This window comes from Eulemur rufifrons, chromosome 9 (genome assembly GCF_041146395.1).
Source record: "Eulemur rufifrons isolate Redbay chromosome 9, OSU_ERuf_1, whole genome shotgun sequence".
Taxonomy (NCBI): Eukaryota; Metazoa; Chordata; class Mammalia; order Primates; family Lemuridae; genus Eulemur; species Eulemur rufifrons.
Window position 1 is genome coordinate 5,723,804 of NC_090991.1, and position 25,929 is coordinate 5,749,732.

At 51.5% G+C, this 25,929-nt stretch overlaps 1 protein-coding gene across 1 annotated transcript in view; it reads right to left on the bottom strand.

Annotated features, from left to right (window-relative positions):
- Nucleotides 1-25,929, bottom strand: part of GAS7 (growth arrest specific 7) — a 215,731-nt gene that overhangs the window by 19,898 nt on the left and 169,904 nt on the right. The window contains exons 4-7 of the mRNA XM_069483245.1: nt 22,426-22,511; nt 13,604-13,657; nt 5,041-5,130; nt 2,551-2,666 (exon numbers count right to left, since the gene is read on the bottom strand). Of these exons, the coding sequence (XP_069339346.1) occupies nt 2,551-2,666; nt 5,041-5,130; nt 13,604-13,657; nt 22,426-22,511 (346 nt within the window). The remainder of the gene's footprint in view (nt 1-2,550; nt 2,667-5,040; nt 5,131-13,603; nt 13,658-22,425; nt 22,512-25,929) is intronic.

Genomic DNA, 25,929 nt, shown 5'->3' on the forward strand with positions numbered 1-25,929 from the left:
TCTGCCCCCCTGTGGGGCTGCCCCGCTGCCCCGCACGTGTCAGCCGTGTAAAGGAACACATTAGACTATACGCTCTGACAGGGCATGGCTCATCGGTCTGCCCGACACACAGTAGGTGCTTAATAAATATTTGTTGAATAAATGCATGAATAAAATGGTCTGAATCTCTATCTCCTCATCTGCAAAATGGGATGTTTCTGCTTGTCTGCTACGGCTGTGAAGAAGAGAGCTATCGTTTACACAGCTCCTGGCACAGGGCTGGAAACACGGGACCCTTAAATGAATGAATGCAACCCGTGATGGACCACCAGGGATGCCCACTGCTGTCCCCTCTCCCTCCCAGCACCAGAGCTCCCAGATGGCCACAGCCCCTCGGAAGCAGACACAGAGCATCTCCCTACCGTCTCCCACCTTCATGCCTCTAATTGCCAAGCCTGCTGGGCACAAGTATTTCCATGGAAACCAGGCAGTGCCCAGAGCTGCAGCTTGATTCTGTTTCCCTGGAGAGGAAAGTTGCCTTGGATGTAGCTTCCAGCAGGCAGGCCCTTGACACATTTGCAAGGCAACTCCCTGGGGAGAGTTCTGTATCATCCAACACATCCCTGTTAAGTGTGTTGTCAAAGGTACCTTGCCCACTGCCTAAGTGGTCACCTGGGCAGTGGTGGGAGACAGAGAAAGTGGGCTTATGTCAACCAGCGCCGGCTCTGGCTGGGGCGGCCAAGAGCCCCCGGTACATCACGTGATGAACCAAAAAGCCCCAGAGATGCCGGGGCTGCAGCATTTGCTTCCCAGCCGCTCAGACAGCTGGTACCCGAAGGATGGGATGAGGGAGAGAGGGCGACCGACAAAGTCATAATCATTGCATGATGTGGCACAGAGACTCCCAATCTCTCGTTCCTCCTTGCACCGCTTTGCCCTCACCCACCTCCGGCTGGTGTCTAGGTCCTCCCGAGTCTAATCCATGTGCCTTTGTTGCTTCCCCTCTGTTCCCTCTGCCCTCGCCTGCAACCCTCCCTGGGACATGTGGACTGGCAGCCTACACCTCCAGACTACGGCCAAGAGATCGCACTAGAAAGCAGGTCTAACCATGTCGTGCTCCTGGTCCCTCAACGCCAGCTCCTGTGCCAGGCATAGGAGGTGCACACACCCCTGCCTCCTGGGCCTCACTTTCCAAACCAGTGCCGGAGGCACCTGCCCCTCACCCCGCCTCCTGAAGCCGAGGCCACTGCAAACCAGCCGGTGTCTGTCCCTGAGCCAGGCCCGCTCCCATCTGTGCGCCCTCCTGGCTCTGAGAGGACCTCCCTGTGAGATCCCCAGGTGGACTGAGAGAAGTTACAGGCGTCTACATTTTCTGTGGGGAGACCAGAGTGTCCTGAACCGGCAGCTTCCATTCATTTGCTAATGACATGTTGTTATGGAGTATAAACCGCAAGTGTGTTCAAGCTTTGGCTGCCACAGCCATTTTCCTATTTGCCTGCTTGACGCTATTGTTTTCTCACACCTGAGCTATGCAACCTCTCAATTTCCTACCCGTTTTATGGGTCATAAAATAAAGATTTGATTATACAAATTGAAAATAGGTCCCCTAAGGGAAAGGGGTGCTTTAAAACACCAAAGCATTATTACTTGATTATTGTTATAATTAAAAAAGAAATATTTTTTAAAGATATTGCTATTTGCTATAAATACTGCCAGTGCGCCTCCAGATGAAACTCCAGGTGCAAAGCTGGGTCTGTGCATGTGTGTGCGCTCGTGCACGTGTGTGATGGGTGGGTGTGGGCTGGTGCTCTAGCATGTGGGTCTGTGCTGGACAGAGTCTCAGAACTCTTTAAAGAGAGACAGAGAGGCGGAGGGAGATGGAGAAGGAAGGAACTTTTTTCTCGTTGTGGCTTTTCCTGTTTCCATCAGGCTGAATTTACTGTTTCTTCATCTATGTTCCCCAGCTCTTTAGACAAACCACTGTTAGAATCCCTGACAGCAGGGATGCAGGTGGGAAGAGCAAGGAGGGTTCTATATCTCCTGCTCTGGGATGTAGTTTTGGCTAAAGATGAAGCGAAAGGTCACATTCTCCATTCTAGTTATGGTAAAGGACAGTGCTTCAAATGAGGGCCAGGTAGGTAAGTAAAGGAGCGAAACAGCTTGTTGGGGGAACCACAGGGAGTGGTGGAGACTGAGGCAAAATGGGAACAGGAATAGCAGCTACTCAGCTCCAGCTCGTTGCTGCGTGCGGGATGTTGAAGCAATCCTGCCAACCTTCTGCTTTCTCAAGGCCTGCTAAGTCTCCAGATTTTAATGTAAAATCTACCAATTTTTAAAAAATGTTGGTTCAAATCTTTAAAAACACTCTACAGGCCAAAGCTACACATCTGCTGGCCAGATCTGTCCCAGGAAGCATGAGTTGGTGGCTCCAGTCTTACATTCCCCTTAGCACTAACCAGCCCAGTGCTGAGCACGCAGTGCTAGGTCCTGCTGTGGACTCCTCTCAGGCCACGGGGGCAAGGTGGGCGCTGTCGCAAGACCCCCCAGAACCGGGAGGGGCCCAGGTTTCACCTTTCCCGGATGAATTCTGACATTTCCTTCTGCATTTGTTTGCCCTTCAACTGTTTCTGAAGCAGTAGCTCAAAGCCAGCCACCGTGCCATTGCCTTGGGGGTCCTTCTTATCAGCCTGCAAAGCAAACAGAAACACAAGAGTTTAGGTGACATCTGGTGGTATCTGGAGCCAGGGAGAATGCAGTGTAGGGAAGACAGACTCCAGGAAGGTCCCTGGTGCACCTGGCAATGCCGAGCCCAGCACGAGAAGGAGGAAGGAGCTGCCATCTCCGCTGCCCTAACTCGGATCTCTGCCTGGGGCCCCTGCACCCGCGCTGCCTTCCGAGGCTCAGGTCCTCACCCTAAGCTGCTGCCACCCCATGGCCAAGCCCCTTAACTCTTCCAACTTGGGAATCAAGAGCAAGAAGGACAAGTGGCCAAGCACACTGGCTCTGATGCCCAACACCTGAAATTCCAGCTGGGTGACCTCAGGCAAGCTCTTGACTTGCCCCAGGCATGCACTTCTTTATCTGCAAAACTGGGGAAATAAGGGCACCTACCTCATGTGGTTTTTTGGGATAAATGACACAGTAAATACCTTAGCACAGTGCTGACGCATAGTAAGTAGTTGATAAATGGCATTTGTTATCAGTTACTTTTAGGTAAAAGGCAGGACCTGGGGAAGATGGCCAAGTCAACGAAATGGGAACTTAGGACCCAATTGGTTTTGCAAACACATATTCTTAAAATTTCAAAATTAAATGATTTCCTTTGTTTTGTTTCACCTGTACTTCCTGAAGTTCACCCAAATACCCCTTTCCTGCCTAATATTCATCTGGCCACACTGCTAATACCTCTCGTGATGGGGAGATCACTACCACAGGGGGTGAACCATGTCATACCGAGGCTGCTCTTGCAGTTTAAAAGTTTCTCCATGTACATTGAAGATTTGTGCACTTCACTTTATGAATGCTACATCTTGCTGAAAAAGCAAAGGGGAAATTATCTGAATTCTGAGCCCAAATCTGCCTCCCTTCTAGGATGGACAGACCGAGCAATCCAACCACGCTAGAGAAAACCGGCCGGAAGCAACAGGCTTTACAGCTTGTGTCAGCGGAGAGAAATTTCTGTCAGAGGAAAAGGCCCTGATGGCCAGGGAGATAAAAACCCGAGATTAAGTGTCAGAGTCCCCGGAGAGCTTGAGTTAAGATGAGGACTCACAAGTGTCGCTCTGTGGGGCGCTTGACCAGCGGGCAGAATCATACACTCCCTTCAGCCTTTCCAAGGCTCGAGACCCCCACGCACTGACCCCCAGCTCCCAGGGTGCCCAAACCACTCTCCCTCGCGGGCTTCTCCACCGCAGCCCTCTGCAGGGCTCACATGCCCACACCCGGCCACATGCTTCCCTCTCTGCCGCTGCCACGGCTTTTCTGGTCTCCCCCGCTTACCCCTCAACTTCCACTCCTGCCGGTGCAATGCACGTGACTCCGATCACAGCACATTCCTGCTCAAGGCCCTCCCACATCCTCCTACAGCAGAGAGAATACAACCTAACGCCCCCACCGGGGCCGCAAAGCCTCGAGTACGCTGGTCCTTGCTCACGCCGCCTCTGAGCTCGCTCACGCCCCGGGTCTGTCTGATGCCAAAGCCTGAGCCCTTTCTGTGCCGCTCTGTGACCTCTGCACAGGTCTCTGCCTGGAAGCAACACAGCCGGGACATGAGGAGCTGTCCCCCTGAGGTGGGTGGGGGGATAGGAATCTCTGCATGTCTCCTAAGGTGCGAGTGATTTGGTAGAAAGAAAAAACACTTCCGTTTGGCATTTGGTTAGCGAATCTAAAAAAGGATCGATAATCCATTCTGCACGGTGGTGAAGACAAGTTTTTATTCAATTTATTTATTGTTCCTCAGGGTCTTTGCAGACTTTTTTTTTTTTTGAAATGCACCATTTGGTGGTTTGTAAAATCTTCACAAGGTTGTGCAACCATCACCATCACCACTGTATGATTCCAGAATGGGGTGATCTAATTTTGAAAGCCATAGCTGTCTTTGTCATCTTGCAAAAAGCAAACATTTTGGAACCACAGGATCATTAAAGCTGAGGCTCTCTACAGATCCGTGTACCCAACCTCCTCCTGATTTGGATGGGACTAGAGAGGCCCAAGGAGGTGAAGCACTTGTCCAAGTTTTCTCACATGGTGACAGCAGGTATGGAGCCCAGATTCAATTACTGGGGCTGACTCTAGGCCCCTGCCCTCACTGAGCATCAGGGAAATGAGCCTCCAGCCGGCCTGCATTCTGGCTGGGATCTCTGTACTGCCGTGAACAGCCCTGCTGGGGGCCTGAGATTTATGGAGTAATCTGGCCCCCAGAAGGGCCTTGAGTTCCTGTCTCAGATGCTAAATCTACCGCCATGTTTTCAGGCTGCAACAAGAAAGGGCCCTCCACTTTGAGCTCCAGGCCTCTCCTACCCACTGGGGCCACTGCATAGGGGAAACTGAGGCACCACTTACCCAGAAGTAGTCACAGTAGCTCCACTCAGTTGGTTTCAGCAGCTGCTGTTCTGGCATCGTGTCTGGGTGAGGGAACGTCACGCAGTTTATCTGTAGGGCACAGAACGAGAAACAAAACGACTCCACTGGAGTCTCAGGAGAAGCAGGGAAGGCCTTGCCCCCGAGACGCAGCACTAACGAGGCCTCCCTGCGGGGCCAGCTTGACAGAACACGCGCAGGGGTCTCTGCACGAGCACAACAGCCACGCGTCCACCCGGGGGGCCCACGCATCACTACGAGCTCTCTGGAAGGCGGTTCAACGGGATCAACATCGCAAACATCCAGCACCTTTGACCCGGCAGCGGCACTACTAAGAGTCTATCCTACAGATATGTCTGCACGTATGTGCAGTGACACACATACGTGGTCTCTCACTACACACTATTTACAGTCGCCAAAGGCTGGGACACAGTTAACGCTGTCCATCAGCAGGGGAATGGGTAAACAAAGTACAGACAGTCAGACACCTACGGCAATCACACAGGACTCAGTGATAAAGTTCTTACGTATTGATGAGGAAAGTGTGTCGGGATGTACTGTTAGGTGGGGGGCAAGAGAAGAGTGCCACAGTGTGCTACCACGTGTGTGTACAAACGGGGGAGGGGGTATACAGCTGACTCCTGAACAACACAGGTTTGAAATGTGTGAATCCGCTTATATGTGGATTTTTTCCTGTCTTCTGACAGCAAGACCAACCCCTCCCCTTCCTCCTCCTCCTCAGCCTACTCAGTGTGAAGACAAGGATGAAGACCTTTGTGATGATGCACTTTCACTTAATCAATAGTAAACATATTTTCTATTCCTTACGCTTTTTAATAGCATTTTTTCTCTAGCTTACTTTATTATAATACAGTATATAATACATATAACATGCAAAATATGCATTAATTGACTTACCGGTGAGATTTCTGGTCGACGGTAGCCTATTAGTTAAGGTTTTGGGGGAGTCAAAAGTTACAAATGAACTTTTGACTGTGCAGAGGGAGTCAGCACCGCTAACCCCCATGTTGTTCAAGGGCCAACTGTGTACACATTTGGTTATTTACATGCAGAATATTTCCAAGGAAAGGAACTGTGTGGGTGAGGGTCGGAGATCAGAGGTTACTTTGCAAATTTTATCTCATGATATGTATTAAATGAACAAATACAGTTTAAAATTATAATCCAGGGTGCATGCTTGGGGCTGGCCCTAGCCAAGAAGAGCGAAGTGCAGAGATTCCTGGGTGGTGTCGGACTTTTCTGCCCGTGTACGGCTGTGATGCTCCCGGCTCTCCCGGCTCTGCGGCAGTGGCTTTGCCGACGCTCCCGCTCCCATGGCGTCAAGCCCCAGATCCTCCCTCTCCTGTGGAGCAGGCTAATTTGTTTCCACTGTGGGAGCAAGGCCTGACTAAGCCTCATGGGCCTTTACCCTCCTCGCAGCCCAAGCACCTGCTCACGTGGGAGATGTCAAACGTTAAAGAAAAGAACAGTGCAGAAAACCCTGAGGTTTTGGGCCCAGGACACAAAGTCCCATGCCAGGCAGGGCATGCAAGCCAGTGAAGCACCTGCACGGCATAGAAACTGCGGCTCCGACGGCCAAAGATGAGCAGCCTCCGCCGCGGGCAGGGCTTGGGGTCCGCAGAAGCTGTCCAGGGGGCAGATTCAGCTCAGCTCCTGCCAACTGTTGTCATGCCAGTATGAGGAGTCCCCTGTTGTCACATAACATGAGACTCGAGAGCAGCTGAAGATGGGCATTTTTTATGTAAAGTGGCTAATTTTTTAAGTGTTGTTCATTAATTTGAGGTTTAAAATGATAATAATAATAAAACAACAACACTGTGTAGGCCCAACAAACTCCTCTGCCAGTGGAGTCGGGCCCATGACCTCCAGTCATGACCTCTGGCTTAGGGGCTCGAGGGTGGCTGGAGGTGAATCTAGCCCCATCCCCTTCCCAACTGCCAGGGGCACAGGCCCCACTTGCAGTGGGGAGAGAAGTCCCAAAGGATGGAGCCCCCCACTCTGGAGGGAAGTGTGACACAATAGAAAGGATTAGAGGCGGGAATGACCCGGGCCCCTGGCGATGAGACAGACAGTGCTGAATTCCGCCAAGGTCACAGTGGGGCGGAGGGCCAGCCTCCCAAGACCAGCATCCAGAGATGGTTTCCCCAAGCCCTTGTTCCCGGTTGACTCCCCAAGGCGTGTCCAGAGGTGAGTCCCCTTCATTGGCTCCCACAGCCCACTGCCAAGCAGGTGTCACTTGTAGCAGTCAAGAAAACAAGGAATGGATTTCAAAGTTTCACATCTTCCCTGTTTTGTGTTCCACCTATTCTTGCTTCAACAAATAACGGTGATCATAGTCCACCTTTATTTGCTTAATAATGCAGTCCAAGACAATTTCAGTCAAACGTAATGATAAATTAACCATGAAATTCAAGTAAACTGGGCATTAATAATCACAGAGCTCGTGGGTTTTAGGCACTCAGAGGGGGTCTAAATGCCTTCTTGAGCCCCGTGCTCTCCAGGCATCCTCCACCCTTTCCCTGGACCTTCCTCCGCCAAGCCGCTCTTGGTCCTGGCCTCTTGTTGGGGAAACATTCTCTGACCGAGAAGGGCTTCGCCGTGATGGGAGGTGGCTGGGCCAAAGGTGGGCAGGACAGGAGGGGAAACAGGTCTTTCCCAGCCTTCTTTTCCAGAATCTTTCTTAAGATCCACCCTGCTCTTAAGGTCCTACATGGCCTCCCAGAGAGATGCCTACTTCGGGGACCAGAAGGGCCTGGGGTCTAGAAGGTGAGGAGGCTGCAGACGGCCCTGTACCACCCCCCAGGGGAGGGCCCGCTGGGCTGGGGAGAGGAGTAAAGGGAACAGGATGGGGGACACATTACGGACTCATTCTTCTGCCACTCTTTGAGGACACCAGTCCTGGGACAACCTGGTCGGGGCCCCAGGTTGCCTGTCACCACCTCTGTCCACTCTGGTTTGGGATTTCTCACGCTCGGCCGGTCCACTGGGATCTCTAAGTCCTCCGTGGGCCCCACGCCCCCTGGTGAGCACCTGGAGAACTGCGCCTTGCCAGCCCCCCGGGAGGCACTTACAGGGCTGGGGTTCCGGGGCGCCCTAGGCTTTGCACGCAGTCTTATTTCTGCTTCCCAGCAACCCCAGGAGCGGGGAACAGCAGCCCCGTTTCATATGAGGAAACCGAGGATCATGGAAGTTAGGTATTTGAGTCCAGATCCAGCCGGCTCCAGAGTCCCAAGCCCTCGGCCACGATGCTGTCTGAGGGACCACTCGCTCGCCCACTTTCCATTCAGACATCGTGGACCGGCTACTCGGCGGCACGCACGATGCTAGACCTGCCCAGCGATCGGCACGCATACGTTCGTCACCGCATTTCTCATGATGGTTTACGGAATGCCTCTCCTTACCAGACAGCCTGCTCTGTGAGGGGAGGGAGACCATTTCCCCGGTAACGGGCACAGTGTCGGGCACGTAGTGGGTACCCAGTGTTGGGCACACAGTGGGTGCTCAGTGGGTGTTTCTTCGTGCGATGACCAGAGGCTGGAGATGTGAGATTTAGCCCCTGCCCCCAGCAGCCGATGAAGAGGTCACTGTGAGTCCTGGGGAGAAATCTGCCACTGGGGGAGCACGGGGTGCTGAGGCTACGAGTGGGGCCAGGGCTTCGGGGCAGGACTCTCACAGGGAGCGAGGTTTCGGTCATGAGCGAGGAAGAGGCAGGCGGCGGGGTGGGAGGTCAAAAGAGTGCTGCAGGGAGGCAGAGGGCCCTGGCTGTGAGGATCGCCCCCTGGGTAGGGACGCGTTGCTCTGTTTGGCTGCGGCTCAGAGCCAGGAAGTAGACAAAACTGAGGGAGGGGGGCCTGGCAGGTGTGCCCAGGCCCTCTCAGGTCTGCCCTGAAGGTAGCGGGATAGTGGCAGCCAGCGAAGGTCCAGCAGGAGAGTGACGGGGTTGGGTTGCTCTTCAGGGTGAGCGGTCCCCCCCCCCAGCACAGAGGTGGCACTGGAGAGGTGACGAGACTAGCCACGGGGGAGGGGGATGTGCGGTGACCTGGAGGGCTCACGATGGGCTCTGAGCAGCGCAGTTGGGAGGGGACAGGTACAACTCTGGGTTATTTTGCAGACAGACTTCACAGCACCATGAAGCTAACTCAGTGACTCTCACCCAGGGGCGATTTTGCCCCCACCCCAGGGGACATCTGGCAGCCTAGAGACATTTTTGGTTGTCACAACCGTGTGGGGGGGTGGGTGGGTGCTACTGGCATCTGGTGGGTAGAGACCAGGGAAGCTGATAAATGTTCTAGAATACACAGGACAAAGAGCCACTTATAAAATGTCAATAGTGCCGGGGCTGTAAAACCCTGAGCCGCTTGGCCTGGGTGGAGAGGAAGAGTGTTCCTACCACTGGGATGACAAATGCGGGGAGACGGTGGCTTCAGAGAGGGAGGTGGTGGCGGTGAAGGAGGACGGCGAGGGCGGGGGGTGTGCTGAGGTCCAGGAGCAGGCAGAGCTGACGTGCGTACCTGCCCCGGCCTGGTGCACGCCCACGCACGGTGACGAGATGGGGCACAGAGCTTAACTCTCCAGCCCACTGTGAGTGGCAGAGCAGGGTCCAGGGCCAGCGTCTACCTCATGGGCCACCACGTTTATCCCTGCTCTTTCTGTGACCTCCAGGCCTCAAAATCAAGGCTCCTGTGTCCCTGGACCAGAAGGGCTGGGAGGACCACACAGCTCCATCCTGCAGGACTCCCAAGCCCAAGGAGGGAGGGGAGGCCTTTCCCTGTGTGGATCCTGCCCCCTCCTGGGTGACGTTTTCCAGGCAGTGACACCAGGGTCCAGCTACACCTCTGAGAAAGAGCTTGTCCTCCTCCCAGGAGGAGCCTCAATTCCACCCTCCACCCTGCAAACACAGAAGACATGCTAAGGAACCACTTCCTGCTCGTTCAACAAGAGCTACAGTGTGCCAGCCACAGTTCTAAGTGCTTTACACATATTAGCTCATTTAATCATCACAACAGCCCTGTAAGGCAGGTGCTATTATTTTCTCCATTTTACAGATAAGGAAACCGAGGCACAGAGAGGTTAAGTAACTTAGGCAAGATCACACAGCTTGTGCGTGGAATGGTGGAGCCAGGGTGTGAGCCCAGGCAGCCTGGCTGCAGAGTGTAGGCTCTTAACCTGTCAGGCTACCTTTCCAACATGCTGAAGTGTAAATAGGCCACATCCCCGCCCAAGGCAGGGGCGCTTCACAGGGAGTAAGAGAGCAGGGGCACCTGGCCAGGGGCAGGTCCAGTAGCCGGGTTACCATTCTCAACCAGCTGCATCTTCATTCTTGCACCGAATGTTTTCTCCAACCCTTAGATACATGGAGTAACACCCCTGTCCCTCCCCAACTGCGGGGGCCGCACCGTGCAGCTAAGGTCCCTGCCAGGGCCCTTCTGCAGGGGGGGAGCCAGAACCACAAAGGCTGCTTCCCAGAAACTCTCTGAGGGGTTCCCAGGGGCCAGCAGTGGCCAGTGAGCCACCTGGCCACAGCATGAGTGTGACCCGCCCAGGGTCTGAAGGGGAGGCTCCCAGGCACGCCCTCCCCCAGTCGGGGCCCGCCTGGCCTGTCTGACCAGCTTGCCAGCAGCTAAGAAGGAAAGATGGTTTGACAACAACTAAGGGCTCGAGCCCAGCAGTCCCTGAATGTTCCCTGGAGGAAAGTTGATCTGGGAGGGTGCAGGAGAGGAGAAGTCAGCGCTGGGGCTCCCGTAACAGAGAAGACAAGACCCCAGGGGCTCATCTCCACCGAGCCAACTCCCACCCAGGCTTCCCTGGCTTCGCGGACAGGCTATGCTGGGAAGCTGGGGACCACAGCATCCCCAAATTTCTCTTTCCAGGAGAGAGTATGGCCGGCTGGCTTTGTTGTCATCTTTTCTGGATCCCTCTAGATTCTGACACGTCATGAGTGTGTGGAGGGCCGCGAGCTGCCATTAGCACCCGTCACTCCCAATCACACGGCACACTCAACCTGCCAGCCCTGTGTGGGTGACAGTGGGGACAAGACCAAGCGACTGCCAGTCCCCGCCCGCTGCTGTCAGGGAGCCCACGTGTCTGCCCCTTCAAAACCAGCCCCGCGCCCCAGGCGGGCAGGAGCTTTAGAATCAAGTTCAATCCTTGCTCCTTGGCCCTGGACGCAATACCCTTTGCTGCCCAGGCCTGGAAATTCCTGCTCTGTGGGGTCAGACAGCCTGGGAAGTGGCCCACCTCGTCCTCACGTGCCAGGGGGAGGAAAGCACACGTCCCAGACTCCCGGGAGTGGGGCCACCTCTGTGCATCTCCTGCTTGGGGAACCGTGAGCTCTGGGGGATCAGAACTGAGGGGGGAGGCTGGGCACGGGACAGCAAGTGCTGTGCGGAGGGAAGGAGCAGCAGGGCAGGAGTCTTCAGCACCAGGGTTTGCAAGGAAGCCCACCAGCCTGGAGATGTGTGGGGCCACGGTGGCGGTCAGAAGACCCGGGTTCAAGTCCCAGGCTCCGTTCCCCACTTGCTCTGTGACCTTTGCCAGTCCTTTCTTTGCTTAATTTCCCCAGCAAACATTCTCCAAGGCATGAGCGTTTATTTAAACCTTTGGGGGGTGTTGGTTCAAATGCAGGTGTTCCAGCCTGGCCCCAGACAGACAATCGCAGGTCTGGGGGACCACAACAAGGATCTCGGGGGCTTTGGATGCTGACTACACTTTGCACATCCTCTCATGAGGAGAGACGATGCAGGTCATCGGGGAGGAGGAGGAAGGCACCGAGGCAGGGGTGGACAAGGTGTGTCACCCCAGGGAGAACCCAGGGCCACACTCGGCCCACTGTGACCAAACCTGAAGCTCGGAGCCCAGCAGGTGCCTCATTCCATGGCCCGGGCGGCCATTGCTGTTAGGGCAATTCCAGGCGCACAACAGTCCGCTTTTGCATTGCTCTTTTTCATCTTTCTTCTAGAATTCTAATACGCCCTCCCCACTTCCCACCACTTTCTTCTCCTCCTTTTCACCTATTTCAAGACACTTTGGGGAGTTCCTGCTTTGCCCCAGCATTTTGGGGCATTCTGTGACCATCTGAAGATGGGGACTGTGCCCTCCAGAAGTCTGCCCCCGGGCCTGCCCACGCCCTGCCCAGCTCTGCCAGCCCCACCCTTAGCAGGGAGGCAGCTGACCCACAGTCCAAGCAGGCCGGGCCCCTCTGCCCAGCCCTCAGGAAGCAAACTCTCCTGGGAGGTTGGAAGGAGTCCGAGGACCAAGTCACCTAAACCAGCTCCAGACGGGGCCCTACCGGAGAGTAAGAGCACAGATTTTGGGCCCTGATGCTTCCTAGCTGGGCGGCCTTGATCGAGGTACCGCTCTGTCCCTCAGTTTCCTGATCTGCAAATAGGGTGATGATAATACTAACGTGTGCCAAGCACTTACTATGTGCCAGGCGCTGTTTTCAGTGCTTTACATATGTGGACCCAATTAGTCCTTACTCTGCCCACCCCCCCATTTCTCCATTTTACAGATGCGGACACTGAGGCAGGAAGAAGTTGAGAAACTTGCCCCAGGCTGCTGCACAGTTAGTCATTAAAGTCATCGACACTCTGGCCTCAGAGTGATGACGCCACTGATTCTATTGCCTACACCTCAGACAGCTAGTGGACAATTAAATGGCCACTGAAGTGGTAGCAATTATTATTGTTGTTGTTACTGTTTGCCTAACCCTCTTTTTCTTCCACAGCAGGATGTTCAGCCTGGATGAACCGGGGAAACACACCCACTCTTGGTTTTATCTGCGTGGGGGTGGTCAGAACTATATGAGATGGCAGCCAAGAGAGCCCGTCCCTGCTCCCTGCTCTCCTGTACCTGTGCCAAAATAGCAGACCTAGGACCACACTTCTCAGGTCTCCACGCTGTGGGCTGTAGGGGCACCAGTGTCCCGCTGCCACCCTCCCTGAGCACAGGGCTGAGGAGGGGAGGTGGGGGTGGGGCTCCCGAGCCCGCACACGGGGACTTGGCGGGCATTTTGAAGAGCCCTGGGAGGCAGGCTGGCCACTCACGCAGAAGCTGCCACCGTTCTGTCAGGAACTCCCAGGAACTCTATTCTTAGGGTGCTTTCTCTTGCTTTTAACTTTGCCTTCTTGCAGAAGTTACTCTGTACAAAAGCAACCCTGCTGTGGCTGTAATTTACACGTCACATCACTTGTGCTGAGCACAGTCCACCCCCTTCAACCCACACCCGCAGGCGCACCTTCCCCTGCCCGCCCTGCAAAAATGGCTTCCTCATCTTCCCAACCACCCTCCTTCCACTTGTTTGCCAGGAGAGAATAAGTGAAATTGACAGAAGAAAGGGAGGTGGTAGTGGGGGGTGGGGGGTGGGATGGGGAATTTCAGCTGATCCGAGCTTTGGAATTTCCCCGTTTCCAGGCTGGGCATCACTTCTGCTTGGTGGTCCACATCGCCATGGCAACAACCCCGCCACTGTGGCCAAATGCCCCAGCTTGCTGCCCAACCTGGGAGCGCCCCAGGAGCCACTTACTGTGATGGTGTTTTCCTTGCTCTGCTTTTTGCTTGGTGACGAGGATCCCAGGTTCTGGAGAGAGAGGCAAGAAACATCGTCAGAGCTGCTCTCCATGTTGGACTTTCTTTTCCCCCATTCAGGTTCCCCGAGGGGGAGGGATTGGTTAAAAGCCCCGTGCTGGGGAAGTTCGGGGATGCTCAGTCTGGCGTTAACTCCTAAGGCACCACATTCTGGGCCAGGGCAGGTGGCAGCGTCCCCGATCCCACGCTGTTCCCATGCCTGGTTCAGGCTGGAAGCAAACTGGAGGATGCCTCCTGCACAGGCTCTGAGAGAACTGCTCCAAACCAGGTCTCCCCTCCTCTCCTCCCTGCCTGCGATTTGGGGAGTTAACCCCTGCGCTGCCCTCTGCTGGAAAACGGTTCCGCACGCTGCCTGCTGCCTGAAGCGCTGGAACCCGCTGGGGAGCAGAGAGTTAAGGCAGATCGCAGGCCACCACCTCCTGGCTCTGAACACTCAGCACATGACATTTTATTCTGAACCCCCAGGTCCAAAACATCAAACCCTAAATACACATCGTGTGCACTGGGGCGCTGCTCAGCCACCTCCCTGCCTTGCCGCTCTCCCCACGCTGGGAGCCAGGAGGGATTTCCCAGCCAGGCTGGGTTTCAGCTTCCGTTCAGTCTCTAGATTGCCTTTTTATGTCTTCCCTGCTGCCAGCAAGAACACCAGAGTCCCACCTGCCCACCCACAGTGCCTCGGGCTAAGCCTGCTTCCCAGGTAGCCCTGAGCCCTCGGGTCCTCAGCAGCCTGCCAGAGTCCTGGGATGGTTCTTGCAGGGACAATTGTTGGTGGACAAACACATTTGTCCCATATATGAGCCTAAAGAGAATGTTCCATTCTGGGTTTTCCTTGTTCTATTAGCAATTATGGTAGCGATTCTATACTAGAAGTCCCTGAGCAGGACCTGGGACGTCTCCTGTCCTGAGCTCCACAGTGACCTGGGAAGCAGGCTTACCCCAAGGCACCATGGGTGGCCGTCACACGTGTGCCCCAGGACTTACATGTTCCTTGGCAGAATGTAAGGAAGTGGCCGTCACTGTATAGATAAAGGTCAGAAGAAGCATGGAAGGGCTTCTCCAACGAGTGTCAGGGGCAGAAGGACCCCCCCCAGAACCCCCCAGGCCAGCACAACCCTGGACACCTGGCAGGGTGAGCACTGGCAGGTGGGGGCCAGCCCCGGCAACAGGAGCCCATCGGTGAATCGGGCCAAAGAGGGAACCTGCCTGAGTCCCTGCTATGGTCTCATTTCCTTACTCCCACACAGCCCTACTTGGGCTGGTAAGTTAACTCACGAAAACCCACATCCTTAGCAAAAAGGGACCTTGTAGAACGTCCCCTTCACAGACAAGACAATGACTACTAGCTTTGAGACCCTGGCAACGAATTTGACTTCTTTGAGCCTCAGCTTCACCATCTGTAAAATGGATTATCACTGGTCCTCCAGCTTTGTGGTGTATCAGAATCAACTGAGGCAAGTGCCCAAAATAGAGACCCAGATGGACCTGGTCCAGCAGGTCCCAGGCGGTGCCAGCGTCTCTGCTGCAGAATCTGCAGACCTCACTTGGAGGCTCACGGATCCACCTTCTGTCCCTTCACTGAGGCACCTCTACTTATGGCCACTCCTCTAGCGACCCCAACAGGCTCTGGGGAAACGTCAAGCTCGTGGCCAGCTATAGCTTCCACAGACACTTCCAGGGCATCAGCTCCTCCAGCTGGCCCACCCAGGTCCCTCCCAAGCTATCGGCTCTGCCCCAGGGCACTTGCCAACACTGCCCAGTGAGGAAGGCAGAGGCTGCGGGGTAGGAGGTGTCAGTCACCAAGGACAAGAGACAAGTACAGGCCTTTCTCCATAGGTTCCTTCAGGAGAGACATTGGCCAAGCAAACGCATGCCAGGAAGGGGGAAGGGTAACCTTGGGGATGGGTTCTGTGGTCTGCAGGAGTCTCCCTGTGATGGACAGACACTGCCGTCACCACCACTGGGCTCCCACTGTAGGGAGGGCGACCAGTGCTCCAGCTGCCTTGGCAACAGCCTTCGAGTCTACAGGTTAACGCTGGTGAGGACAGAGATGAGGAGCCAGAGGAGGAGGAGGAGAATGAAGGGGAAGGAAGCCTTGCAAGAACTACTGTCCACTGAGCGCTTATCATGACAGGCGCCAGGCCAGCCATGTGACATACTTAATCTCCTTTCATCCTCGCAGCCCCAGCAAGTTACATGGCATCAACTTCATTTTGCAGATCATGAAATTGAGGCTTGCAGAACTTAGATTCTCCAGAGTCCCAAGGCCAGGAAAGAGTGCAGTGGAAACTGGAATCTAAGCCTACAGAACTCTTTCCTCTATCTTCTGCCATCTCTCCACTTGGAGACCCAGGGCAGTATCTTGTTTTCCAGATGTCTTTTCAGGGGTGGCAAAAAAGATTTCCATTATCCACAAACATATTTCGGGACCACTGTGTAGCTGGCTCTGTAGAATGAGGCTGGACATGGAGGTCACATTGCCTCCTTATAACCTGGCCAGGACAGAAATACAAGTGATGGCATTGAGGGTGGGTGTTCTGTGTGTGGTGTCAGCACCTTCTCTGGTCTCTGCTCTACTAGCCGTGTACGACGTCAGCTGGTGCAGACCAGGCGGGGCACAGGCAATCTCAGGCTCTGCGTGTGCTGCTGCTAACCTGTGCCTATGACTCTAATTTCATGAACACCTATCATATACATGCATCTTATATACATACACACACACACATACACACACACACACACACACACATACATCACCGCCTCCCACAGCATTCCACGGAAAGGGCCCAGAAGAAATGATGCCTCATCCCAGTTATAACACCTACTAACTAGAAATTGGTTTCTAAATACTATTTGGCATTAAAAGGAACCCAGGCTTCTTGGAGCTAATTCCGCATGCAAAATAGACTTGGAATATCTTGTTGTTCTGAGAAGTAAGAAAGGATTCAAAGAATGATGGAGGGATAATAGAAGGACATAGTCAGCCTATAGGGGCTCCCATAGGCTAAACTTGTGACAATCTGGGCACAAATATGAATAATGACTATAACTAATTAAGGGGAAGGGAGGGAACATTTCTTCACAGAGGAATGCCAGTAAAAATACACAATGCATTAGGAAGTCACCATTTGCAAACCCCCGTGTCAAAAGGGATTCAGGTCGTGATTCTCATGGATGCCCCAAAACACTGAAGGAAAAGATTGTTAGAGAACAGGATATTCACATGGTCTCACACTGGCACCTCGCAGATTACTAACGAGTTAGAAAGGAAAATGCATCCCTGCAAAGGAGAAATCTGGTAGTCACCACATTAACCAAGAGCGCAAACTAAGCCTCACCAGCAGGGTGCTAACCTGGGGAGGTTAAAACTCGATAAAATGCGATAAGTACTCAACATGCCCTGCACAGTATTCTTGCCAAAACTGCTTAACCTGAACCTAAGCATAAGAAAACAATTATACCAAGAATGTACATCATTCTATAAGACAACTGACCTGGACTCCTAAAGAATAGATAGATAAAAAGTCAACATGGGGAAAAGCAAAAGAAAAAATGTGTGAGGGATTGGGTCTAGATGAAAAGAGACCAAAGCAATCACTGTGATGAAATGGTCTATCCATCCAACAAAATATTCAGCCATGAAAAGGGATGGAGGACTACACACTACGACAGGGAGGAACCCTGAACACATTCTAAGTGAAAGAAGCCAGACACGAAGGACCACAAAAGTATGATTCCATTTGTACGAAATTTCAGAATAGGCAACCACATAGAGACAGAAGGTAGACTTAGAATGGTGATTGCCTAAGGCTTGGGGGATTCTTCTCGGGGTGATGAAAATGTTCTAAAATTGACTGTGACGATGGTTGAACAACCGTGAATATAATGAAAACCACTGAATTATACATTTTAACTGGATGAATTGTATAGTTATATGAATTCTAGCTCAATAAAGCAGTTTTAAATAAAAAGAGAGAGACTAAAGAGACACAGTGACCAATGTACCCATGTGTGAACTTGAATGGATCCTGGATTGGGGAGAAAAGCAGCCATAAAATGCATTTTGGGGAAACCTGGGGAATGTGAATCTGGACTATATATGTTGAGTGATGTTATTGAATTAATGTTTCCTTAAGTGTTATAATTGTATTCTGATTCTATCTTCTCCCTTAGAGATACATTCTGAAATACCTGCATTTAAAACAATGTATCAGGAATTCGCTTTAAAATAGTCCAAGGTGGGGGGGCAGTGGGATTAGGGGGAGGGGATGGGAGCAGAAATGAGACAAGACTGGCTGAATGCAGGTAATCACTGGACTGAAATGATACTTTATTATATTAATAGTATTCCCTCTGCTTTTGTAAAGGTTTGCAAATACCTATAATAAAAGTTTTTTTTTTTAAAATCCCCTTTGGCTATGATTCCAGAGAAATCTTTTCCTCCATTTATTTCTTAAAGTCCTGACCCCTCCTGGGCAGCTCTGTTGTCGTCCAGAGGACTGACAGAGGGTGGCACCACCCAGAAGGTACCTGGTAAACTGTGGCGGGTCATTCACAGGTGATTCAGCAAATGCCTGCTCCAAATGTCTTCTCAGCCCATTTCCTCTCCCTGAACATAATCTTCTGGGTCCCCTCCCTTTGGCAGGTGGGATCCTATAAGAAACCCCTCAATGGCTTTCCAGTACTGTCAGGATAAAACCCGAGCTTCCCGTGAAAGACCTGTGCAGACTCCCCCAGCTCATCCCCCGCCATACACCTGCCAGTTTAGTAAGCCACAGTGCCCTCAGCCTCTATGGGTTCTGTGAAAACGCCACACTCCTTCCTGCCTGTAGGCATCCTCATGTCCTGTCCCCTCCACCTGGAATGCTAGTCTTCCCCCACCTCTCTGTCAGGCTAAACCCTTGCTCATGCTCTGGTCTCAGAATAAATATCTCTCTTCAGGGAGTCCATTCCTGACATCTCCCCCACCGGGCTAGATTCTCACAGCATACACTTCCTCCAGCCCTATCACTGCTGAAAGTTCATAATCATTTATCTGATGTCTTTCTCCCACACCAGCTACAAACCTCCATCAAAGCAGGGGCTATGATGCCTGTGTCTCAGTGCCTGGAAAAGACAGAAATGCTCAATAGAACGTGTGTTATTGAATTACAGTGGGGGGGCGGGTAGATGGTAGACATTTAGATCTCATCTCCTCTCTCCACTTTAAACTCCTTTCTCCAGTGGGTCCCTTAAGTTTCCAAGCCCTTAGTCCCATTCTCTTTCCTCTCCCCTATGTCTAGAGGGTCTTCCTGGGGAAGTTCATGGGAAGTCAGAACTTTAAAAGGTAGGTCACCAAAGGGCCTAAGCACTGGTGGGCTTAGAAGGGGATCGGCTAGATTAGGACCTGCTTCTGCAAAGGCCAGCCAGCAAGACTATGAGCCTTTGCTCCCTCTCACCTGGTGGGCTCCATTTACCCCATGCCCAGGCAGCTGGCCTGGGGCTGCAGGACTGAAACCCTCCACTGGGTGGCACCAGACAACCACCACATGCGCCCACCCATGCAGGTCTCCCAGGGCTGGATGACGGAGGGGGCAGGTGCCCTCAGGAACTGTTGGGCACCCAGCCACCACTCCTACCCACGACAGAGCATGGTTTCCATGAGAATTAGGGCTTCCCTCCCTCTCCCCCAGTACTCTAATGCTTCCTCAAGGAGGGGCAGGTAGCAGGTAGCAGGAAGAGAACACAACAGGGCTTTTCAGATCTGGAGTTTTTCAATCTGGATCTGTCACTGTAACCTTGAACAAGCCACTTTATCCACCCCACACTCTGCATCTCAAATGGGCATGTGTTCATTTGCTCATTCATTCATTCATGCTTCAGTTATAATATAATGAAGTATAATTATTATGAGTTACAACAGACAGCCTGGGACGATGTGAGTAAATTACTCCACACGCTGAGTGTACACCAAGTGCTGCATGTACTTAGGGATCCTTTGTTGGTAGTATTAATACTCTCTGTGAATACGTAACTTTTTTCTATGCTTAGCCTTGGCACCTTTTTGGAGAACCAGCTCTGTAGGTTCACAAACCAGGATTAAAAAGTCATAGGATTAAAAAGTCATAGCTTTTGTACCCAAATGTTACCCTTTCACAGCCTAAAAGAGTAACATTCTGCCTTACAGTCCTGGGATCTGGTGCAGGAATCCATGTTCAACCTCTCCATGGACTGCAGTATTTGTTTTGTCACTTTGACAATACCTCAACTCCCAAGGTTATCATCCAACAAGAATATTACTCAAATCCACCTGTCCTTAGGCAGTCACTGCCTACCCCGGCCTGGGGCTCTAGAGCTGGCTTTCCCTGAACCCCCAAGACTAGTACCTTCCTTCTAGCTTTCATTTTTTAAAATAAAAAAAAATTGTATCTGTCTTCTATAAAAGTAAAATGTGCTCATCTTAGGAGATCTGAAAAACAGTGCAAAGTGTAAACAAAATAAAGCTCCCCATGATCTCAGACCAAGGTTCTCAACCTCAGCACAATTCATATTGTGTCTAGTTGGATAATGGTTTGTTGTGGCGTGCTGTGCATGACAGCATATTTAGCAACATCCCCAGCGTCCACCCCCTGGTTGCCAGCAGCAACCCCTTCCCCAGTTGTGATGATGAAAATGTCTCCAGATGTTGCCAAATGTCCCCGGATCGAGAAGCACAGACAGAACCACCACAAACGCTCTAGTTTATTTTTCTTCCAGTCATTTTCCTTCACCTAAGTATAGAGTCCCTTCTCCCAAATAAGGCTGACTACATATGCAGCTTGGGCTCTGCTTTCCCTACTCAATATTATGTTGTGAGCACTTTCCCAAAGCATTACAGCTTCTTCAGAAGAACGCTTTTCAATGGCTGCGCGATGTGTTTGGCTAGCCGGATGTCCAGGGCTGTAATCTGTTTACCCATCCCCTGTTGCTGGACAATTAGGTTGGGTTTGATGTTACGGTGCTGTGAATAATGCTTGAGTGAGCAGCCTTCACACAGATCAGAAACTCCAAGTATATTCCAAGAACAGACATTGGAAGAGAAACTCCCCTGCCAACGGCCTATGATGCACACTTGTTAAATCAGCTCCTGCGATCTAAGTTAGACCGGCACCCATATTTTAAATGGATGAGCAACAACTTCATAGTATTTCTGGGGGTGGGGGAGTCATGGTCTATCAGGCAAGGATGAATGATTTTGAGGGTGGGGAGCTGTCTCCAATATTCTCTTTCTAATAATCCCGAGGGTTAGCACAAGCTTTTTTATTGCTGTTGTTAAACCACAGAAGAACTTAGTCTTCACAAACACTCACAAGTCAGGTGACAAGTTTCACTTCAAACAGACTGATAGAAGCTGTGTTGAGAAGGCCATTTGGGGGCCGAGTAAGAAACACACAAAGCCAGGGTGATGGGGGACATGGGCAGAGGAGAGCGGGGGACAAGCAAACCTGCTGTGTACGTACTGTTGACTGTGCCCAGATCCCTCCTACTCAGCCATGCCCCCAGACAGCTGCACCAGCATCACCTCGGGGCCGGCTGCAAACACACAACCTTGGGCCCCACCCTCCACCTCCTGGATCAGAATCCACATTTTAACAAGAGGCCCAGGTCACTCAGAAGTCCATCAAAATTTAAGAAACCCTGACCTACACTGATGTCCAATTTCTCTTCTAGAATTAATTGAACTGAATCTGAGCCGAATATTCAGCCTCTTAAGAGAACAACTTAATGTTTCCAAAAGTTAACACTCTTGCCTGTATTAACGCTGACTGTCACATTTCAGCGGATTGTCGTCAGAGATCAATGGGGCTTTCTTTCAGCAACTTGTCCTTAGGACCCCCTGCATAAGCAGCTACTGTTACCATCACCATCAGTGATACTATTATCACGATCATCACCAATTAGCATTGATCATGGTCATCGTCGTCATCATCACCCGGGGATCTGGCATTTTTTAATTCCTGGAAATGGCTGGTGGAGTCTGGAGGCCTCAGGAAGAACATCTTCTTGACAGTGTGTGGGTAGACTACCTAAGGCCAGTCCTCAGTCTCGGAGGCACAGCTTAGTGCCACTGGAGAAACCGTGGGACTCGGCATCAAGTTGCTCTGACCACTGAGTAATCACGTGGCCTGCACAAGTCGCTTAACCTGTCTGCGCCTCAGCGACCACATGCATACCACGGGAGTGGTACTGACGCCCCCCACACGTTTGCACAACTGTCAACTGGGATAGAGCCTGAGAAAGCACTTTGGGAATCTGAGGACATATTCCCATTTCTTTCCATCCCATAGCTGTCTCTATGCTAGTTTGTCAAATGAGATTAGCAGATGCTACTAAATTCCATTCTGGGTAAAGTCTGGGGGTGGGACGGGTAGGGTAGAAAAAAAGGAAAATGGCCCGGCACACCCACACTCTGAACGTGGTGGGAAGCCTAGACTCCACGTACCAGGACACGCACCTAGACAGCAGAACGGATCCTTCTGCCCTGGCGGTCACAGCTCCACCACTCCACCACCGTCAGCCCCTTCGCCAAACCACCCTCAACTTCCAGAAAACTGACAAACCACAATCATCCAACCCTCTCCCCATCAGGGAACACTGGAACAACCCACATACACCAACTACTTGCTACTTGGGGGCAGCGCTGGGCTGGAGCCACCTGGACTCCCAGGACAGACGCATCTTTAATGAGACCTTCCTGGGCCTGTGTAAGCAGTTACCCCTGCCTCCCTGAAGGGGGCCCCTTACCTGGGAATCACCGGTGGATTTTCGGAGACTCATGTGGGCAGTCTCTGGAGGGTGCGCTGGGGTCCCTGACGCGTGGTATCCATTCACTGCAGGGACAGAGACACGGCTCAGATGCTGTGTGGGCCCCAGACGGGCACCCCCGACCTTGGGCCACTGCAGCCCCTCCTCCTACCTCCTTCCCTGGTTCTGAGAGAGGACTTGCATGGCTAGGACCATCCCACAGGACACTATCAGTCTCTGCAGAGCTGGAAATGGGGCAAGCATCTCTCTAACCCTCAGCACCCAAATCACTGGACCGTCAAGGGATGGAATTTCTCCTCGAGCCCAAGAGCAAAAGGCATGTTCTTAACAGAAGGTGAAGTCACTACAGTCCAGCTGCCATTGCTGCAAATACCATGTCAGTTATAGTCACAGGGGCCAATCTCTCTCCATACATCCCTGCCACCTTACTACAGTCCCCTCCATCTGTCCCTGAGGAACTTCTCCACTCTCAAACTCAAAGCAGTGTCATGTGGGTGTAATGGAAAGAGGTCTGGATTTATTGGTTGCCATGACATTAGGCACCACTAGTTAACAGTCAAGTGAATACGCACTTCATTCTCGAGTCACAGTTTTCCCAACATTAAAAAAAAAACATTTGATGTTATAATATTCTACCCCAATAACTTTATGTCTCTTGGGGGACACTCATTAATGCTCCTGATGTTTGCTGCTGAACCTGCTCTCCAAGGGCAGGGGGGAGCCCTCATTTGTATAATAGTATCTGCTAATTTCTGTGCCATGTGGCCGGTTTCAAACCCTCAACACCGCTGCACACTCCTGACACCACAAACTCACACTGAGACCACTGTAATCTCGGTTCACAGAGGTGGTGCTGCCTTAGAGGCAATTTAGCAGAGTGGTTTCTGCTTAGTGGGCCTCAGCTTCTGTATCTGTAAAATGGGGATAATCCTACCTGGTCTCTAAGCCTACTTTGTTGGTGTGACAATTCAACAAGGCAATAATTGCAAAAGGGATCTGCAAATTATAAAGTACTTTGTTAAACAAAAGAAGGGAGGGATGGATAAGGGAGGGTCACTGCTCTTGTTCCTGAATTGGGTCCCATGAACCATAAGCCTGCATGGTCTCTGGAGACCAGGAAACACGCCATCCTCACTCCCCAGGCTTGGAGGAAGTGCCAGTGCATACACACAGCAGAGGTCGGACCGAGGGAAGAGAGACAAACTGATGTCCAACTCAGGATTCTTCTGGAAAAAGCTCTGCAGCAGGAAGCAAAGGAGAAAATGGCCAAAAGTTGCCAACACCTACTAAAGTGGAGTGGCCGGGGCTGGCGGCCAGCAATGGGCAATGGAGACCATTCCGTGGAGAACTTTTTCCGTGCTGGGGGATGTGCCCCATTCTCCATGCTTGCAGCAAGAAGTCCTGGGCCACCTGCCGGCAGAGCCACACTCAACAGCGGGCAGCTGGGCTTCTTCCTGACTTATAAGGTTTGCCCCCACTCCAGAAGGTGGGCACACACATATGGAGCAAACAGAAACTCGGGACGGAGCAGGCCCCTAGCGCAGGGGCTGGGGAAGCAACAAGAAACGACAGATTAACCCCGCGGGGATGGCTACAGGCCTGGTCCACACCCACGCCCTGTAGGTCACGGCCAAGTGCTGGTAACATCCACCCATTAAGAAGGCAGCTTAAGAGGAGAGGCCAGGATTCCAACAGCACCAGGGAGAACACTTAGGGGGCCCAGGAGAATCTACTCAGATTGGCATAAAGCTATGCCAAGAAAGGCATTAGACTGACGCACCCTATGCTAAAGGCCTAACACTGGAGAAATTTTAGTTATCAAACAGCACAGCACTGAAATGGATAAAACACAAATGCTACAAAGTCTAAAGACAACAACCAAAAACCTCAGTACCCTGCTTTCAGTTTAGGGCTGATTAACAGGCAAAAGTAAGGATGAAGAAAACCAGAATAATTTAATTTAAAAGGCTGATTAAAATTGGTATTTTAAACATCATGTCCTACAAACAAAGATAACATTTTTTTTTTTTTTGGTCAGGAAGCCATTGAACATTTAAAAAGTTGGTCATATTTAAGCCATAAATAAACACATCAATAAATGGCACTAGGCATATATAACACAGGCCACATTCTTTGACCAGAATGCAATAAAAGCAGATATTAATAATGAAAGAATAAATATACAAGGTCCTCAGCCTCCCAACTCCCAAATACTTGGAAATTTAAGAAAATGCCCTTTAAATCATCTCAGGTCAAAAAGGAATTTTAAACTGTAATTATATAATATTTAGAAAATAATAAAGAAGAACATACCAAAACAAATGGGATAAGACCTGAATTAGACTTGGAGGAAAATCTACAGCCTTAATTATTTCATTACCAAACCCGAAGGGACAAAAAATAGCCTAACCATTCAACTTAAGATATTAGGAAAAAATTTTAAAGGCCAATAAAATAAACCAAAAGAGAACAGGAAAAAGAAATATAACTGTGGCAACGGAACTGATGAGTTAGGAAACAGGATACTATTAGCAACCCAGGGCGGGGCGGGGGGTGGGTAGGAATCACAATCATTAAACAAAACAGACGAGCCCGTGTAATGTGAGAGCGAGAGGGAACACAAATGCTCAGAATTAGGAATTGGAAAGAAAACATAAGCACAACAAATGAAGTAGAGATTTTTTTTTTAATGCAAAAGCATATGATTTATAATTCTATGTTATTAAACACCAAACTTTCCACAAGACTCAAATTATCAAAATGGTTTCAAGGGACACTAGAAATGGTAAAAAGAGTAAAACCATTGAAAAATGACTTCCCCTCAACAAAGGCACCGGACCCTGATGGTTTTATGGGTAAATTCTTTCATACTCTCAAGAAAGACATGCCCATGTGTAGGAATAAGTGGCAGGTTTCCCAGTCTATTTCACAGAGACAGCGTTATCCTGATCCTAAAATTGAACAAAGACAACACAAAACTAAACCTGAAACACACAGGCTTTACCTGGGCAGCTCTTCAGTCTGTCTCCTTGAGGATGCGGAGTCCCTGTAAACCGAGGCTGCCCCAGCTCCTGAGGGCAGCGCTGTCCTTCTGACCCCTACTCACACCTCGCCAGCAGCTCCAGGTGCACACTCAACTCCTGCCCTGCGTCCTGCACCCCCAGGCTCACAGCGGCTTCGCCTGCAGCAGCCTGGAGCTGCCTAACGCAGACAGGCATTTTGCCCCTAATCTGATCCCTTGTTCCTACCTCAGCTCTGGTCTGTCAGCTGTTGGCTAATTACTGCTCATGTCAAAGCAATTACTAAGAAAGAAAAAATAATTTTCCATTCAACCATTTCTCCCCACGCAGCAGCTCTCCTCTGACATCCTTCCTGCTGCGTTCCACTTGAACACTCCCAGGCACGTTCAGAACGCTGATCCGTGAGATGTGTGCAGTTGCGGCCCAGCAGACCCCAGCCACCCTCACCCGCGAGCGTCCCTCA